A 19,062-nucleotide genomic window follows, 5' to 3' on the forward strand; every position below is an offset into this window, starting at 1 on the left:
GAGAGCGGGCAGGGTCTGAGCCAACAGGGAGCGGGCAGGGACCAAGCCGACAGGGAGCGGGCAGGGACCGAGCCGACAGGGAGCGGGCAGGGTCCGAGCCGATAGGGAGCGGGCAGGGTCAGAGTGGGCGAGGTCCGAGTGGACAGGCTCTGAGTGGACAGGATCCGAGTGTATAGGGTGGGCAGGGTCAGGCTGGACAGGGTCACAGTGGACAGAGACACAGTGGACAGAGAGTACAGGGTCCGAGTGGACAAGGGTGGACAAGGTCCGAGCAGGCAGGGTGGACAAGGTCCAAGCAGACAGAGAGTGGGCAGGGTGGACAAGGTCCGAGCGGGCAGGGTGGACAAGGTCCGAGCGGACAGGGAGCGGGCAGGGTCCGAGCGGACAGAGAGAAGGCAGGGTCCGAGTAGACAGGGTGGACAAGATCAGAGCAGGCAGGGTCTGAGCGGACAGAGAGCGGCCAGGGTGGACAAGGTCCGAGCGGACAGGGAGCAGGCATGGTGGACAATGTCCGGGCGGACAGGGAGCGGGCAGTGTCCGGGCGGACAGGGAGTGGGCAGGGTCCGGGCGGACAGGGAGTGGGCAGGGTCCGAGTGGACAGAGTGGACAGGTTCCAAGTGTATAGGGTGGGCAGGGTCATGGTGAACAGGGTCAGAGTGGGCAGCGAGGACAGGGTCCGAGTAGACAGGGTGGACAAGGTCAGAGCGGGCGGGGTCCGAGCGGACAGAGAGTGGGCAGGGTCCGAGCGGACAGAGGGCGGGCAGGGTGGACAAGGTCCGAGCGTACAGAGAGTGGGCAGGGTGGACAAGGTCCGAGCGGACAGGGAGCGGGCAGGGTCCGAGTGGGCGTGGAGCGAGCAGGGTGGACAAGGTCCAGGCAGACAGAGAGCGGGCAGGGTCCGAGCAGACAGGGAGCGGGCAGGGTGGACAGGGTCAGAGTGGACAGAGAGGACAGGGTCCGAGCGGGCAGGGTGGACAAGGTCCGAGCGGGCAGGGTGGACAAGGTCCAAGCAGACAGGGAGCGGGCAGGGTCCGAGCCAACAGGGAGCATGCAGGGTCCGAGCGGGCAGGGTGGACAAGGTCGGAGCGGGCAGGGTCCGAGTGGGCGTGGAGCGGGCAGGGTGGACAAGGTCCGAGCGGACAGGGAGCGGGCAGGGTCCGAGCCAACAGGGAGCATGCAGGGTCCAAGCGGACAGGGAGCGGGCAGGGTGGACAAGGTCCGAGCGGACAGAGAACGGGCAGGGTGGACAAGGTCTGAGCGGACAGGGAGCGGGCAGGGTGGACAAGGTCCGAGCAGACAGGGAGCAGGCAGGGTCCGAGTGGACAGGGAGCGGGCAGGGTGGACAAGGTTCAGAGTGGACGGGGTGGACAATTTCTGAGTGGACAGGTTCCGAGTGGACAGAGAGTGCACAGGGTCCGAGTGTATAGGGTGGGCAGGGTCAGAGTGGATAGAGAGTGGACAGGGTGGACAAGGTCTGAGCGGGCAGGGTCTGAGCGGACAGGGAGCGGGCAGGGTCAGAGCGGGCAGGGTGGACAAGGTCCGAGCGGACAGGGAGCGGGCAGGGTCCGAGCGGACGGGGAGCGGGCAGGGTCCGAGCGGACAGGGAGCGGGCAGGGTCCGAACAGACATGGAGCGGGCAGGGTCCATGCGGACAGGGAGCGGGCAGGGTCCGAGTGGGCGGGGTCCGAGTGGACAGAGAGTGGGCAGGGTCAGAACGGACAGGGTCCGAGTGGACAGAGTGGACAGGATCCGAGTGTATAGGGTGGGCAGGGTCAGAGTGGACAGAGAGGACAGGGTCCGAGTAGACAGGGTGGACAAGATCAGAGCAGGCAGGGTCTGAGCGGACAGAGAGCGGGCAGGGTGGACAAGGTCCGAGCGGACAGGGAGCAGGCATGGTGGGCAATGTCCGAGCGGGCAGGGTCCGGGCGGACAGGGAGCGGGCAGTGTCCGGGCGGACAAGGAGCGGGCAGGGTCCGGGCGGACAGGGAGTGGACAGGTTCCAAGTGTATAGGGTGGGCAGGGTCAGGGTGAACAGGGTCAGAGTGGGCAGCGAGGACAGGGTCCGAGTAGACAGGGTGGACAAGGTCAGAGCGGGCAGGGTCCAAGCGGACAGAGAGTGGGCAGGGTCCGAGCGGACAGTGAGCGGGCATGGTGGACAAGGTCCGAGCGGACAGGGAGCGGGCAGAGTCCGGGCGGACAGAGAGCGGGCAGGGTGGACAAGGTCCGAGTGGACAGGGTCAGAGTGGACAGAGAACGGGCAGGGTCAGAGTGGACAGGGAGCGGGCAGGGTCCGAGCGGACAGAGAGCGTGCAGGGTCTGAGTGGACAGGGAGCGGGGAAGGGTCCGAGTGGACAGAGTAGACAGGATCCAAGTGTATAGGGTGGACAGGGTCAGAGTGGACAGAGAGGACAGGGTCCTAGCGGGCAGGGTGGACAAGGTCCTAGCGGGCAGGGTGGACAAGGTCCAAGCGGACAGGGTGGACAAGGTCCGAGCGGGCAGGGTGGACAAGGTCCAAGCAGACAGGGAGCGGGCAGGGTCCGAGCGGACGGGGAGCGGGCAGGGTCCGAGTGGGTGGGGTCCGAGTGGACAGAGAGTGGGCAGGGTCAGAGCGGACAGGGTCTGAGTGGACAGAGTGGACAGGATCCGAGTGTATAGGGTGGGCAGGGTCAGAGTGGACAGAGAGGACAGGGTCCGAGTAGACAGGGTGGACAAGATCAGAGCAGGCAGGGTCTGAGTGGACAGAGAGCGGGCAGGGTGGACAAGGTCCGAGCGGACAGGGAGCAGGCATGGTGGACAATGTCCGAGCGGGCAGGGTCCGAGCGGACAGGGAGCGGGCAGGGTCCGGGCGGACAGGGAGTGGGCAGGGTCCGGGTGGACAGAGTGGACAGGTTCCAAGTGTATAGGGTGGGCAGGGTCAGAGTGGGCAGCGAGGACAGGGTCCGAGTAGACAGGGTGGACAAGGTCAGAGCGGGCAGGGTCCGAGCGGACAGAGAGTGGGCAGGGTCCGAGCGGACAGAGGGCGGGCAGGGTGGACAAGGTCCGAGCGGACAGTGAGCGGGCATGGTGGACAAGGTCCGAGCGGACAGGGAGCGGGCAGAGTCCAGGCGGACAGAGAGCGGGCAGGGTGGACAAGGTCCGAGCGGACAGGGAGCGGGCAGGGTCCGAGTGGGCGTGGAGCGAGCAGGGTGGACAAGGTTCGGGCAGACAGGGAGCGGGCAGGGTGGACAAGGTCCGAGTGGACAGGGTCAGAGTGGACAGAGAACGGGCAGGGTCAGAGTGGACAGAGAACGGGCAGGGTCAGAGTGGACAGGGAGCGGGCAGGGTCCGAGCGGACAGAGAGCGTGCAGGGTCTGAGCGGACAGGGAGCGGGGAAGGGTCCGAGCGGGCAGGGTCCGAGTGGACAGAGTAGACAGGATCCAAGTGTATAGGGTGGACAGGGTCAGAGTGGACAGAGAGGACAGGGTCCGAGCGGGCAGGGTGGACAAGGTCCGAGCGGGCAGGGTGGACAAGGTCCGAGCGGACAGGGTGGACAAGGTCCAAGCGGGCAGGGTGGACAAGGTCCAAGCAGACAGGGAGCGGGCAGGGTCCGAGCCAACAGGGAGCATGCAGGGTCCGAGCGGGCAGGGTGGACAAGGTCCGAGCGGACAGGGAGCGGGCAGGGTCCGAGTGGGCGTGGAGCGGGCAGGGTGGACAAGGTCCGAGCGGACAGGGAGCGGGCAGGGTCCAAGCCAACAGGGAGCATGCAGGGTCCAAGCGGACAGGGAGCGGGCAGGGTGGACAAGGTCCGAGCGGGCAGGGTGGACAAGGTCCGAGCGGACAGAGAACGGGCAGGGTGGACAAGGTCCGAGCGGGCAGGGTCCAAGTGGGCATGGAGCGGACAGAGTGGACAAGGTCCAAGCGGACAGGGAGCGTGCAGGGTCCGAGCCAACAGGGAGCGGGTAGAGTGGACAAGGTCCGAGCGGACAGGGTGGACAAGGTCCAAGCAGACAGGGAGCAGGCAGGGTCCGAGCCAACAGGGAGCATGCAGGGTCCGAGCGGACAGGGAGCGGGCAGGGTGGACAAGGTCCGAGCGGACAGGGAGCGGGCAGGGTCCGAGCGGACATGGAGCGGGCAGGGTCCGAGTGGGCATGGAGCGGGCAGGGTGGACAACGTCCAAGTGGACAGGGAGTGTGCAGGGTCCGAGCCAACAGGGAGCATGCAGGGTCCGAGCGGACAGGGAGCGGGCAGGGTGGACAAGGTCCGAGCCAACAGGGAGCGGGCAGGGTCCGAGTGGGCGTGGAGTGGGCAGGGTGGACAAGGTCCGAGCGGACAGAGAGCGGGCAGGGTCCGAGCGGACAGGGAGCGGGCAGGGTCCAAGCCGACAGGGAGTGGGCAGGGTCAGAGTGGACAGGGTGGACAAGGTCCAAGCGGGCAGGGTCCGAGCGGACAAGGAGTGGGCAGGGTCCGAGCGGACAAGGAGCGTGCAGGGCCCGAGTGGGCATGGAGTGGACAGGGTGGACAAGGTCAGAGCGGGCAGGGAGCGGGCAGGGTCCGAGCGGACAAAGAGCGGGCAGGGTCCAAGTGGACAGGGAGCGTGCAGGGTCCGAGCGGACAGAGAGCAGGCAGGATGGACAAGGTCCGAGTGGACAGAGAGTGGGCAGGGTCTGAGCCGACAGGGAGCATGCAGGGTCCGAGCGGACAGGGAGCTTGCAGGGTCTGAGTGGGTGGGGTCCAAGTGGACAGGGTCAGAGTGGGCAGGGTCTGAGTGGACAGGGAGTGGGCAGGGTCTGAGTGGACAGAGAGTGGGCAGGGTCCAAGTGGACAGAGAGCGGGCAGGGTCCGAGCGGACAGGGAGCGGACAGGGTCCGAGTGGACAGGGTCTGAGTGGACAGTGAGTGGGCAGGGTTCAAGTGTACAGAGAGTGGGCAGGGTCAGAGTGGACAGAGAGCGGACAGGGTCCGAGTGGACAGAGTGGACAGGGTCCGAGCGGACAGGGAGTGGACAAGGTCCGAGTGGACAGGGTCCAAGTGGTGATCTTGAGGCTTCAGCAAAGAGAGGCTCCGCTCAGAGAGAACAAAGCTCAAGTTTTTCTCCTGCTCTTTATATCTGCGTAGCTAGTTAGGGATGTCGGGCAGGAGAGTGGAATCGGAGAAGGCAGGGAGACCTTCAGTACCCCTGACCACTACAACTGCGAGACGTGCATCCAGCAGCAGCTTCTGACAAGCCTCGTTCAGGCGTTGCAGCTGGAAATGGATGAACTCTGGATCATTCAGGAGACTGAAGGGCTGATAGATGGGACATATAGAGGCAACCAATTTCCAATATAGAGGTCAACCAATTTCCCCAGGGATTAATAAAGTATGACTATGACTGAATACAGCCAAGTTGCGGAACAAAGGGAACTAGGAGACAATCAGGGTTAAAGAGCCAGTGCTCCAGGCCATACATAAGAACGTAATAAATCGGGGCAGGAGTAGGCCATCTGGCCCGTCGAGCCTGCTCCACCATTCAATAAGATCATGGCTGATCTGACCACGGACTTGTCTCCACCTACCTGCCTTTTCCCTGTAACCCTTAATTCCCCTACTATGCAAAAATCTATCCACCCTTGTCTTAAATATATTCACTGAGGGAGCCTCCACTGCTTCATTGGGCAGAGAATTCCACAGATTCAGCACCCTCTGGGAAAAGTAGTTCCTCCTCATCTCCACCTTAAATCTACTCTCCTGAATGTTGAAGTATGTCCCCTAGTTCTAGTCTCACCCACCAGTAGAAACAACTTTCCTGCCTCTATCTTATCCCTTTCATAATTTTATATGTTTGTATAAGATCTCCTCTCATTCATCTGAATTCAGGTGCGTATAGTCCCAGGTGACTCTAATCTCTCCTCATTGTCTAACCCTGTCATTTCTGGAATCAACCTGGTGAACCTTCTCTCCGCCGCCTCCAAAGCCAGTATACCCTTCCTCAAGTAAGGAGACCAGAACTGCACAGTACTCCAGGTGTGGCCTCACCAGTACCCTGTACAATTGCAGCTAACCTCCCTGCTCTTAAGTTCTGTCCCTCGAGCAATGAAAGCCAATATTCCATTTGCCTTACCCCTCAGCATCAGGTAAATCACTTTGGATACTGTTGTGGGGTGGGTGGGGGGGGTGACCTAGTAGAGGACAGTCACAGTGGTCAGGTCTCTGGCACTGTGTCCACCTCTGTGACTCTGAAGGGAAGGGGAGAAGAGGCACGCTGTGGTGGTAGTGGATTAGTTAGTAGGTCTGGGCAGGAACAAGATTCCCAGATGGTATGCTGCCTCCTGGGTGCTAGGGTCCAGGATATCTCGGATCAAGTCCTCAGCATTCTCAAGAGGGAGGGTGAACAGCCAGAAGTCGTGGTCCATGTTGGTACCAATGATATGAGTAAGACAAGTAACGAGGTTCTGCATGGGAGTTCAGGGAATTAGGTGCTAAGTTAAAGGGCAGAACCTCCAGGGTTGTGATCTTAGGATTGCTGCCCATGCCACTTGCTAGAACTAGGATGATTATACAGTTTAATACGTGGCTAAGGAATTGGTGTAGGAGGCAGGGCATAAGATTTTTGGATCATTGGGCTCTCTTCCAGGGAAGGTGGGACCTGTACAGAAGGGGCAGTTTTGCACCTGAACTGGAGGGGGACTAATGTCCTGGTGGGAAGGTTTGTTAATGCTGCAGAGTGGGGTTTAAACTAAAGTTGCAGGGTGGTGGGAACCAGAGTGCCAGGGCAGTTAGTGGTGAGGTTGTGGAGGCAGATGTTGGTAAGACCTCAACAAAGTTAGCAATCAAAAGGTTGAACATGGTGGGACAAAATCGAAAAGGGTGAATACAGGACTGAAGGTGTTGTATCTGAATTTGTGCAGTTTACAGAATAAGGTAGATGAACTTGCAGCACAGTTGCATACTGGCAGGTATGATGTTGTAGACGTCATGGAATCATGGCTGAAAGATTTTAGCTGGGAGTTTGATGTCCAAGGATACACATTATAACAAAAGGATAGGCAGGAAGGCAGAGGGAAATCAAATCAATAGAAAAAAGCTAACACAGGGTCGGGAGGTGTTGAATCATTGTGAATACAGCGAAGGAACTGCAAGGGTAAAGAGACCCTGATGGGTGTGATATACAGACCCTCAAGCAGTAGGAAGTATGTGGCCTACAAATGACAATGAAAATGCACGCCAAAAGAATAATGTTACAATAGTCATGGGGGAATTCAGTATGCAGGTAGACTGGGAAAATTAGGTTGGTGTTGGATTAAAGGAGGAGGAATTTTTAGAGTGCCTATGAAATGGGTTTTTAGAACGCAAACAACAGGAATTCTGCAGGTGCTGGAAATTCAAGCAACACACCTCAAAGTTGCTGGTGAACGCAGCAGGCCAGGCAGCATCTCTAGGAAGAGATACAGTCAACGTTTCAGGCCGAGACCCTTCGTCAGGACTAACTGAAGGAAGAGTGAGTAAGAGATTTGAAAGTTGGAGGGGGAGATCCAAAATGATAGGAGAAGACAGGAGGGGGAGGGATGGAGCCAAGAGCTGGACAGGTGATAGGCAAAAGGGATACGAGAGGATCATGGGACAGGAGGTCCGGGAAGAAAGACAATGGGGGGGGAGGAACCCAGAGGATGGGCAAGGGGTATATTCAGAGGGACAGAGGGAGAAAAAGGAGAGTGAGAGAAAGAATGTGTGTATAAAAATAAATAACAGACGGGGTACGAGGGGGAGGTGGAGCATTAGCGGAAGTTAGAGAAGTTGGTGTTCATGCCATCAGGTTGGAGGCTACCCAGACAGAATATAAAGTGTTGTTCCTCCAACCTGAGTGTGGCTTCATCTTTACAGTAGAGGAGGCCGTGGATAGACATGTCATAATGGGAATGGGATGTGGAATTAAAATGTGTAAAATGGGTTTTTAGAGCAGCTTGTGGTTGAGTTCACTAAGGCTATTTTGGATTAAGTGTTGTGTAATGAACCAGAATAGATTAGAGAGCTTAAGGTAAAAGAACCCTTTGGGGTCAAGTGATTATAATATCAAATTCACCCTGAAATCTGAGATGGAGAAGCTAAAGTCAGATGTATCAGTATTACAGTGGAGTAAAGGGAATTACAGAGGCATGAGAGAGGAGTTGGCCAGAATTGATTGGAAAAGAATACTGGCAGGGATGATGGCAGTGCAGCAATGGCTGGAATTTCTGGAAGCCATTTGGAAAGCACAGGATATATACATCCCAAAGAGGAAAAAGTATTCCAAAGGAAAGGTGATACAACCATGGCAAACAAGAGAGGTCAAAGCCAACATAAAAACCGAAGAGAGCTCATCTAATAGAGCAAATATTAGTGGAAGTTAGTGGATTTGGAATCTTTTAAAAACCTACAGAAGGCAACTAAAATAGTCATTAGGAAGGTGAAGATGGAATACAAAAGCAAGCTTGCCAGTAATATTAAAGAGGATACCAAAAGTTTCTTCAAAAGAGAGGTGACAGTGGATATCGGACTGCTGGAAAATGATGCTGGAGGAGTAGTAATGGGGGACAATGGGGCATGGGGCAGACTAACTGAATAAGTATTTTGTATGTCTTCACTGTGGAAGACACTAGCAGTATGGTGGAAGTTCCAGCGGTCAAGAGGCATGAAGTGTGGAAAGTTACCATGACTAGAGAGAAGGTTCTTGAAAAACAAAGGTCTGAAGGTAGATAAGTCACCTGGACCAGATGGTGTTCACCCAGAGTTCTGAACGAGATGGCTGAAGAGATCGTGGAGACATTGGTGATGATCTTTCAAAAATCACTAGATTCTGGAATGGTTCCAGAAGGCTGGAGAATTGTAAATGTCACTCCACTCTTCAAGAAGGGAGAGAGGCAGAAGAAGGGAAACTATAGGCCAGTTAGTCTGACCTCAGTGGTTGGAAGATGTTCAAGTCTCTTATCAAGGATGAGGTCCCTGGGTAATTGGAGGCACATGATAAGGTAGCTCATAGTCAGCATGGTTTCCTTGAGGGAAAATCTTGCCTGACAAATCTGTTGAAATTCTTTGAAGAAATACCAAGTAGAATAGACAACAGAGTTGATGTGTATTTGGATTTTCAGAAGGCCTTTGACAAGCTGCCTTACATGAGGCTGCTTAAAAAGCTAGGAGCCCATAGTATTATTAGAGAGATACTAGCTTGGATAAAGCAGTGGCTGATTGGCAGGAGGTAAAGGGGGCCTTAACTGACCGGTTGCTGGTGACTCGCGTTCCACAGGAGTCTGTGTTGGGACCGATTTTTTTTTAATGTTATATGTCAATGATGTGGATGATGGAATTGATGGCTTTGTTGCAAATTTGAAGATAGGAGCAGGGGCAGACAGAAGGATTCGGATTAGGAGAACGGACAAAGAAGTGGCAGATGGAATACAGTGTCAGGAAGTGTATGGTCATGTACTTCAGTAAAAGATACGAAAGGGTTGACAATTTTCTAAATGGAGAGAAAATACAAAAAACTGAGGTGCAAATGGACTTGAGAGTGCATGTTCAAAATTCCTCAAAGCTTAATGTGCAGGTTGAGTCTGTGGTGAGGAAGGCAAATGCAATGTTAGCATTCATTTCAAGTGGACTAGAATATAAAAGCAAGGATGTAATTTTGAGACTTTATTAACACACTGGTGAGGCCATTGTGTGAAGTTTTGGGCCCCTTATCTTTGAAAAACAGAATAAAATAATAATAAATAAATCAATATATTGATTAAAAATCATGCGAAAAACAGAAATAATATATATTTAAAGAAGTGAGGTAGTGACCAAGGGTTCAATGTCCATTTAGGAATCGGATGGCAGAGGGGAAAAAGCTGTCCCTGAATCACTGAGTGTGTGCTTTCAGGCTTCTGTACCTCCTACCTGATGGTAACAGTGAGAAAAGGACATGCCCTGGGTGCTGGAAGTCCTTAATAATGGACACTGCCTTTCTGAGACACCGCTCCCTGAAGATGTCCTGGGTACTTTGTAGGCTAGTGCCCAAGATGTATGTAGCTGACTAGATTTACAACCTTCTGCAGCTTCTTTCGGTCCTGTGCAGTAGCCCCTCCATACCAGACAGTGATGCAGCCTGTACAACTATAGAAGTTTTTGAGTGTATTTGTTGTCATGGCAAATCCCTTCAAATTCCTAATGAAGTATAGTTACTGTCTTGCCTTCTTTATAACTACATCAATATGTTGGGACCAGGTTAGATCCTCAGAGATCTTGACACCCAGGAACTTGAAGCTGCTCACTCTCTCCACTTCTGATCCCTGTATGAGGATTGGTATGCGTTCCTTCATCTTACCCTCCCTGAAGTCCACAATCAACTCTATCGTCTGACTGACGTTGAGTGCCAAGTTGTTACTGTGACACCACTCCGCTAGTTGGCATATCTCACTCCTGTATGCTCTTTCATCTTCATCTGAGATTCTACCAACAATGGTCGTATCATCAGCATATTTATAGATGGTATTTGAGCTATGCCTAGCCACACAGTCATGGGTAGAGAGAGAGTAGAGCAGTGGGCTAAGCACACACTCCTAGGGTGCACCAGTGTTGATCATCAGTGAGGAGGAGATGTAATCACCAATCAGCATAGACTGTGGTCTTCCGGTTCATAAACTGAGGATCCAATTGCAGAGGGAGGTACAGAGGCCCAGGTTCTGCAACTTCTCAATCAGGATTGTGGGAATGATGGTATTAAATGCTGAGCTATAGTCGATGGACAGCATCCTGACGTAGGTCTAAAGCCGTGTGAAGAGCCATTGAGACTGTTCTGGCGTTGACCTATTGTGGCAATAGGCAAATTGCAATGGGTCCAGGTCCTTGCTGAGGCAGGAGTTCAGTCTAGTCATGACCAACCTCTCAAAGCATTTCATCACTGTGGACGTTAGTGCTACCGGGCGATAGTCATTAAGGCAGCTCGCATTATTCTTCATAGGCACTGGTATAATTGTTGTCTTTTTGAAGCAAGTGGGGACTTCTGCCTGTAGCCGTGAGAGGTTGAAAATGTCCTTGAATACTCCCGCCAGTGTGTTGGCACAGGTTTTCAGAGCCTTACCAGGTACTCTATCAAGACCTTCTGCCTTGCGAGGGTTCACTCTCTTTAAAGACAGCCTAACATCGGCCTCTGAGACAGAGATCACAGGGTCATCAGGTGCAGCAGGGAAAGACAGGTGTCCTTTTAGAATGGAGGTGAAGAATTTCTTTAGCCAGAGAGGGGTGAATCTGTGGAATTCTTTGTCACAGGCAGCTGTGGAGGCCAAATCTTTGTGTATTTAGGGCAGAGGTCGAAAGATTCTTGATTATTCAGGGCATGAAGGGATACGGGGAGAGGGCAGGAGACCGGGACTGAGAGGAAAATTGGATCAGCCATGATAAATGGCAGAGCAGATTTGATGGGCCAAATGGCCTAATTCTGCTCCTATATCTTATGGTCTAATTACAGATAACATGTTAGTATCCAACAATTTACAAGACAATAGTGCCAACATCCATGAGCAATCAACAATTAGCAGAACAGTCACATGTACAAATGCCAACAATCAAACAAATCAAGCATTTGACAGCGCCCCCCACGACAGACTCGTCCAGAAATTAATGAGGCATGGGATCAGTGGAACCTTGGCTGTTTGGATACAAAATTGGCTTACAGGAAGAAAGCAGAGGGTAGTAGTGGAAGGAAAGTATTCTGCCTGGAGGTCGGTGACTAGTGGAGTGCCACAAGGATCTGTCCTGGGACCCCTGCTCTTTGTGATTTTTATAAATGACCTGGATGAAGAGGCGGAAGGATGGGTGAGTAAGTTTGCAGATGACACGAAGATTGGAGGAGTTGTGGATGGAGCTGTAGGTTGTTGAAGGTTACAGGAGGATATAGACAGGATGCAGAGTTGGGCAGAAAAGTGGAAGATGGAGTTCAATCTGGATAAGTGTGAGGTGATACATTTTGGAAGGACAAACCAGAAGGCTGAGTACAGGGTTAATAGTCAGTTACTTAAGAGTGTGGATGAACAGAGGGACCTTGGTGTTCAAATTTATACATCCCTCAAGGTCGCTGCACAGGTTGATAGGGTAGCTAAGAAGGCCTATGGGATGCTAGGCTTCATTAATAGGGGGATTGAGTTCAAGAGTAGAGAGGTCATGTTGCAACTCTACAAATCTCTGGTGAGACCACACTTGGAGTATTGTATTCAGTTCTGGTCACCTCATTATAGGAAGGATGTGGAAGCTATGGAGAGGGTGCAGAGGAGATTTACCAGGATGTTGCCTGGATTGGAAAACAAGTCTTATGAGGCAAGGTTAGCAGAGCTGGGACTTTTCTCTGTGGAGTGTAGAAGGATGAGAAGGGACTTGATAGAGGTCTACAAGATTAGGAGGGGCATAGACAGGGTGGATAGCCAGTACCTGTTTCCCAGGGCACAAATAGCAAACACCAGAGGGCATATGTACAACGTTGAGGGAGGGAAGTTTAGGGGAGACATCAGGGGTAAGTTTTTTTACACAGAGGGTTGTTGGTGCCTGGAATGACTTGCCAGGGATGGTGGTGGAGCCTAAAACATTAGGGGTATTTAAGAGCCTCTTCGACAGGCACATGGATGAAAGAAAAATAGAGGGTTACAGGATGGTGTGGGTTTAGTACTTTTATTTTTAGGAATATATGGGTTGGTACAACATCGAGGGCCAAAGGGCCTGTACTGTGCTGTAGTATTCTAGTGTCTAGTGTCTTAAATAAATGAGAGCATACGAACAGACTCAATAATTCTCAACAGAACAAGGAGAGCGGGAAAGAACATTGAATGGATGCTGTACAGGGACAGTTTTGGTATTACACCTGAGTGGGTTTTGTTGAGAAGCTGGATAGCTACAGGAAGGAATCTTCAGAGATGATGTGTAGTCCTGGTGGTGAACTCAGGCCAGGGACAATTGGAAAGAGTGCTGGCTGTGTCCTGGGGTGAGAGGTAGGGACAGGAAGGTCAGAGAGAGCCCTGCAGGTGGCTGAACGCCACTTCGACCTGTGCTCGGACCAGGCAGAGGGAAGGTTGCCTCCACAAGTAGTGATGAGTCTTTACAATGAAACCTGACAGAAGTACCTATATCTGTTTAACTTCCAGGGATGAATAATAGAATTAACAAGGAGCAAAATCAGATGAATTTCTTCATCATGAAACATAGTGAAATGCGTCTTTTGTGTTACTAACAGCCAACACAACCCAAGGGTGTGCTGGGGGCATTCCGGTCCCAACATAGCATGTCCGCCATGGTCAGCAGAGAAACACCAAACACACACACACACCACGTGTGCTGCATACAGCCAGGCCACAACCCTAGCACAGACTATCTCTGGGCTGCAGCCTCCGGTCCTTGGCTTGGAGTCGCAGAACATCCAGAATCATAGACCTTCCAGCCTGCAACACTCTGCTAAACCAATTAGTAGTAATTATTCATTCATTAATAATTTTAAAATAAAATTACTGTATTTCATTAGCATTTGCTTAATCTATTTTTGACTGGTTGTTTCTAGTGGTTGAGATGCAGGCAATTTGGGTTAACGTGAACACAGAGAACACCCCCGACCGTGTCCTGGTTTACAAGCACTGAGACGTTGCTGGGCTCAGCTAGCTCCACGCTCTCCGCTGCCGTGGGGCTGCATGGTTCGGCACAGGGTAGATTCGGCACGGTGTACATTGGTGCTCGTTGATGGTGTAACGAACAGTGTAGCTTTTTTTTTTTCCATACAAAATATCTTTATTTCAAATTCAGTGTAATTTATACAAAACAGTGACTAAGACAATTACTTCACTACAAATAGACTATACACATTAAACCAAAATGTTCCCATCATCATCAATGATGGCAATTACCCCCACAGAGCCCAACGGTCCCAGAACACCTCTATGGTCACCGAGAACTGTGCGTGTGTTCCTTCTCAATATTTACCTAGGCACAAACATACCCCCTAAACATGGCCAGGCAGTCTACCAGGGCAGATTCTCCCGCCACCCGTTTCCAAGACCCACGGATGGCTGATTTCGCCAGCCCCAGGAGCAAGTTGACAAGGATGTCCTCATCCCTCTGTACCCTCCTCCTTACTGGATGACCATATATAAATAGGGTGGGGCTAAAATGCAATCAGAAGGCTAGAAGTAGCCCACGCAAATACGCAAAAAGGGGCTGCAGCCTCATACACTCTATGTACATGTGGTATATGGTCTCCTTCAGCCTGTAGAAGTGACATGCGGCTGGGAGATCCATGTACAAACTAAGAAATTTATTACAAGGCACAGCTCTATGCAGCAGCCTCCACCCCAGATCCCCAAGGTGCATGAGAAGAACCCCCTCGTAAAGGGACTTCCATTGGGGACCCCCCTCACCTCCAGGTGCAAAGACCGACCGCCATGGTGTGTCGGGATGGTGGACAAGGGCGAGGGTGTGGAGCAGCAGCCCATACAGATACCTCCTACTTGCATCCCTGAACGGGATTTTGGGTGTCGAGGAGAGACGGCTCAAATTATGTGGACTCGGCTCTCGGAGTAAGATTGCAGGGCCTGGGCCCGACAAGCAGCTCAGCCTGAGTCAGTCCACACACCTGAGCCGCACCGACATCCATTGAGGCAGGGCAAGGGTCAGCCAGGACTCCACCCTCTGCCTGAGGAGCGGATTCCCGGCCTGAGGCAACCATGTTCCACACTCTCAGTAGGTCCTGATAGAAGCCGGGCAGACTCCGCAAAGCAGCACGGCTGACGCCCGCCGGTGGTAGCTGCATATCTTTGTGAAGACAGCAGCCCCTCCAGAGGAAGAAAGTCACCAACACCTGCCACCTGGGAGGGTGCTCGGCGTACAGGAACCTCTGCAGAATCCTGAGGCGGAGAGCCACCAGTCGCATACATATACACACCAGTGACTGTCCGCCCTCTCCCACTGGGAGACTCAAGACTGCTGCAGAGACCCAGTGTTTCCTGTTATCCCAGAAGAAGTCCACTAACTTCCTCTGCATTCTTGTAACAAAAGGGGCAGGAGGGGCCAAGGTGACCATCTGGTACCACAACATGGAGGCCACAAGCTGGTTCATGACCACCACCCTGCCTCGATAGGAAAGCACCTGAGAAGGCCTGACTAGCGCCCCAGCCAGGCCATGACTTTCGTCTCCAGGTCCTGCCAGTTTGCCAGCCAGGTCTCCCCAGAAGGACTCAGGTAGATTTCCAAATAGAGGAGATGCCTGGTGCTCCACTCGAAAGCTCTCATCTCCTCTGGCAGGGAGACAACCTGCCACTGGCCCACTAAGAGTCCGGAACATTTTGTCCAGTTGATCCTAGCGGAGGATGCCACCGAGAAAACATCTTGGCACTTGCGCATCCTCCGCAGGTCATTGGGATCGGTCATCATGAGGAGTACATCATCGGCGTAGGCCGAGAGGACAACCTCCATGTCCAGTTCATGCAGAACTAGACCTGTCAGCCTTCGCCAAAGAAGGCTCAGGAATGGCTCGACACAGATGGTGTACAATTGACCAGACATGGGGCACCCCTGACGTACTCCTCTTCTGAAGGGAATGGGCGCTGTCAGTGATCCATTAATCTTGAGGCACTCTGCGGCAGAGTATAGGAGCCGAACTCAGGCCACAAAGTGTTGTCTGAGCCCAAAAATCTGCAGAGTGCCCACCAGGAAACTATGGTCTACCCAGTCAAATGCCTTCTCCTGGTCAAGAAAAAGAAACACTGCCTGGGACCCAGTCTCCAGGAGCAGGTGGATCAGGTGCCATACTAGGTGGACATTGTCCTGGATGGAGCGGCCCAGGACTGTGTAGGATTGGTCAGGATGGACGACCTGTCTCAATGATGTAGATTGGTGCTCACTGACAGTGTTCCGAACGGTGTAGATTAGTGCATGTTGACGGTGTGCTGAACAGTGTATATCGGTGTACATTGACAGTGTACTCAACAGTGTAGGTTGGTGGACATTGACAGTATACTGAACAGTTAGATCGGTGTACATTGACAGTGTACTGAACAGTTAGGTCGGTGTACATTGATGGTGTATTGAACAGTGTAGATTGGTGTATGTTGATGGTGTACTGAATGGTGTAGATCGGTGTACGTTGACAGTGTATTGAACGGTGTAGATCTGTGTATGTTGACAGTGTACTGAACAGTGTAGATTGGTGTACGTTGACAGTGTACTGAACAGTGTAGATCGGTGTACGTTGATGGTGTATTCAACAGTGTAGATCGGTGTACGTTGATGGTGTACTGAACAGTGTAGGATGGTGTACTGAACGGTGTAGATTGGTGTATGTTGACGGTGTACTGAACAGTGTAGATCGGTGTATGTTAAAAGTGTACTGAACAGTGTAGATCGGTGTACGTTGACGGTGTACTGAACAGTGTAGATCGGTGTACGTTGACAGTGTATTGAACGGTGTAGATCTGTGTATGTTGACAGTGTACTGAACAGTGTAGATTGGTGTACGTTGACAGTGTACTGAACAGTGTAGATCGGTGTACGTTGATGGTGTATTCAACAGTGTAGATCGGTGTACGTTGATGGTGTACTGAACAGTGTAGGATGGTGTACTGAACGGTGTAGATTGGTGTATGTTGACGGTGTACTGAACAGTGTAGATCGGTGTATGTTAAAAGTGTACTGAACAGTGTAGATCGGTGTACGTTGACGGTGTACTGAACAGTGTAGATCGGTGTACGTTGACGGTGTACTGAACAGTGTAGATTGGTGTATGTTGACAGTGTACTGAACGGTGTAGATTGGTGTATGTTGACAGTGTACTGAACGGTGTAGATTGGTGTATGTTGATAGTGTACTGAACAGTGTAGATCGGTGTATGTTGACAGTGTACAGAACAGTGTAGATCGGTGTATGTTGACAGTGTACTGAACAGTGTAGATCGGTGTATGTTGACAGTGTACAGAACAGTGTAGATCGGTGTATGTTGACAGTGTACTGAACAGTGTAGATCGGTGTATGTTGATGGTGTACTGAACAGTGTAGATTGGTGTATGTTGATGGTGTACTGAACAGTGTAGATCGGTGTATGTTGACGGTGTACAGAACAGTGTAGATCGGTGTATGTTGACAGTGTACCGAACAGTGTAGATCGGTGTATGTTGATGGTGTACTGAACAGTGTAAATTGGTGTATGTTGACGGTGTACTGAACAGTGTAGATCGGTGTATGTTGACATTGTACTGAACAGTGTAGATCGGTGTATGTTGACAGTGTACTGAACAGTGTAGATCGGTGCACATTGACAGTGTACCAAATGGTATCGGTTGGAGTTCATTGACAGTGTACCCTGTGGAAGGTCTATAACAATTGCATTGTGTTTTTCTCCTCAGGAGCTACAAAGGAGATCGGCTCCGCTCTGACCCGAATGTGCATGAGGCATCGCAGTATTGAGTCCCGGCTCAAACAGCTCACTGTGTAAGGTTGCTACCCACTCCCCCCTTGAAGCCTGCACAACCCCCTCCCCACTATCTCTTCTCTCCCCCTCCCTCGAGCAGACACCCATCTGAACGTCTGTAACCTTTGTTTGCTGGCACTCCCGTGATGTGCCATTCTGTGAAACCATGTCCTTGGCTCTCTGCCTCCCACTCTCTGTGTGTTTACTCTCCACTCTGTTTCCTTCTCTGTGTAGGGCCTTGACGGAGAGTTTGATAAACCCCTTGGAGCTCCGCATTGAAGAGTGGAAAAAGGTCGGCAACCAGCTTGACAAAGACCATGCAAAAGGTACCTGAGCTGAATCAATTTCCGCGCCCTGCCCTGCCCTCCAGTTGCATGGCGCTTTACGCCGGTCACCTTTACGATTCAATTGCGTGGCGCTTTACGCTGGTCACCTTTACGATTCAGTTGCTTTGGGGTTTACGCCGGTCACCATTACGATCCAGTTGCGTGGTGCTTTACACCCCAGTTGCATGGCACTTTGCGGCAGTCACCTTTACGATCCAGTTGCATCGGGGTTTATGCCGGTCACCTTTACGATCAGAGCTTCATTCCCACGCTGTCTGCAGAGTTTGTATGTTCTCCCTGTGACCACGTGGGTTTCCTCCGGGTGCTCCGGTTTCCTCCCACAGCCCAAAGACATATGGTTAGGGTTAGTGAGTTGTGGGCCTGCTACGTTGGCACCACTTGAGGGCTACTCAATTCAGTCCTCGCTGATTTGACGTGACACACAACGATGCATTTCACTGCATGCTTGGATATCCACGTGACATTGTATAAAGCTGACCCCTCTCTCGTGCTCAGAGGAACAGTCACACGTGCAGAGTTCTTACTTAAACCTCGTCCTTTTGTTTCACAGAGTGCAAGAAAGCCCGACAGGAGATTAAGAAGAAATCATCCGACACACTGAAACTGCAGAAGAAAGTTAAGAAAGGTTTGTGGCTTGTATCGGCTCTGATTGCCTCATTACAGGGAGGATATGGCACTGAGCATCACAGCAAAGTGTTTTTGCAGCTCTATAAAACTCTGGCTACACCACACATGGAAAATTGTGCTCAGATCTGGTCACCTCATTACGGGATGGATGCAGAAGCTTTAGTGAGGGTGCGGAGGAGATTGACCAGGCTGCTGCCTGGATTAGAGAGGGTGCGGAGGAGATTGACCAGGCTGCTGCCTGGATTAGAGAGGGTGCGGAGGAGATTGACCAGGACGCTGCCTGGATTAGAGAGGGTGCAGAGGAGATTGACCAGGACGCTGCCTGGATTAGAAAGGGTGCGGAGGAGTTTTACCAGGACGCTGCCTGGATTAGAGAGGGTGCGGAGGAGTTTTACCAGGACGCTGCCTGGATTATAGAGGGTGCAGAGGATATTGACCAGGACGCTGCCTGGATTAGAGAAGGTGCAGAGGAGACTGACCAGGACACTGCCTGGATTAGAGAGGGTGCAGAGGAGATTGACCAGGACGCTGCCTGGATTAGAGAGGGTGCAGAGGAGATTGACCAGGGCGCTGCCTGGATTAGAGAGGGTGCAGAGGAGACTGACCAGGACGCTGCCTGGATTAGAGAGGGTGCAGAGGAGACTGACCAGGACGCTGCCTGGATTAGAGAGGGTGCAGAGGA

At 52.4% G+C, this 19,062-nt stretch overlaps 1 protein-coding gene across 1 annotated transcript in view; it reads left to right on the forward strand.

The window, feature by feature from the left end:
* Positions 1–19,062, forward strand: part of mtss1 (MTSS I-BAR domain containing 1) — a 62,427-nt gene that overhangs the window by 23,383 nt on the left and 19,982 nt on the right. Inside the window, 3 exon segments of the mRNA XM_072250595.1 lie at positions 17,342–17,426; positions 17,641–17,732; positions 18,304–18,378. Of these exon segments, the coding sequence (XP_072106696.1) occupies positions 17,342–17,426; positions 17,641–17,732; positions 18,304–18,378 (252 nt within the window).

The sequence above is a fragment of the Mobula birostris genome, unplaced genomic scaffold (assembly GCF_030028105.1).
Source record: "Mobula birostris isolate sMobBir1 unplaced genomic scaffold, sMobBir1.hap1 scaffold_421, whole genome shotgun sequence".
Classification (NCBI taxonomy): Eukaryota; Metazoa; Chordata; class Chondrichthyes; order Myliobatiformes; family Myliobatidae; genus Mobula; species Mobula birostris.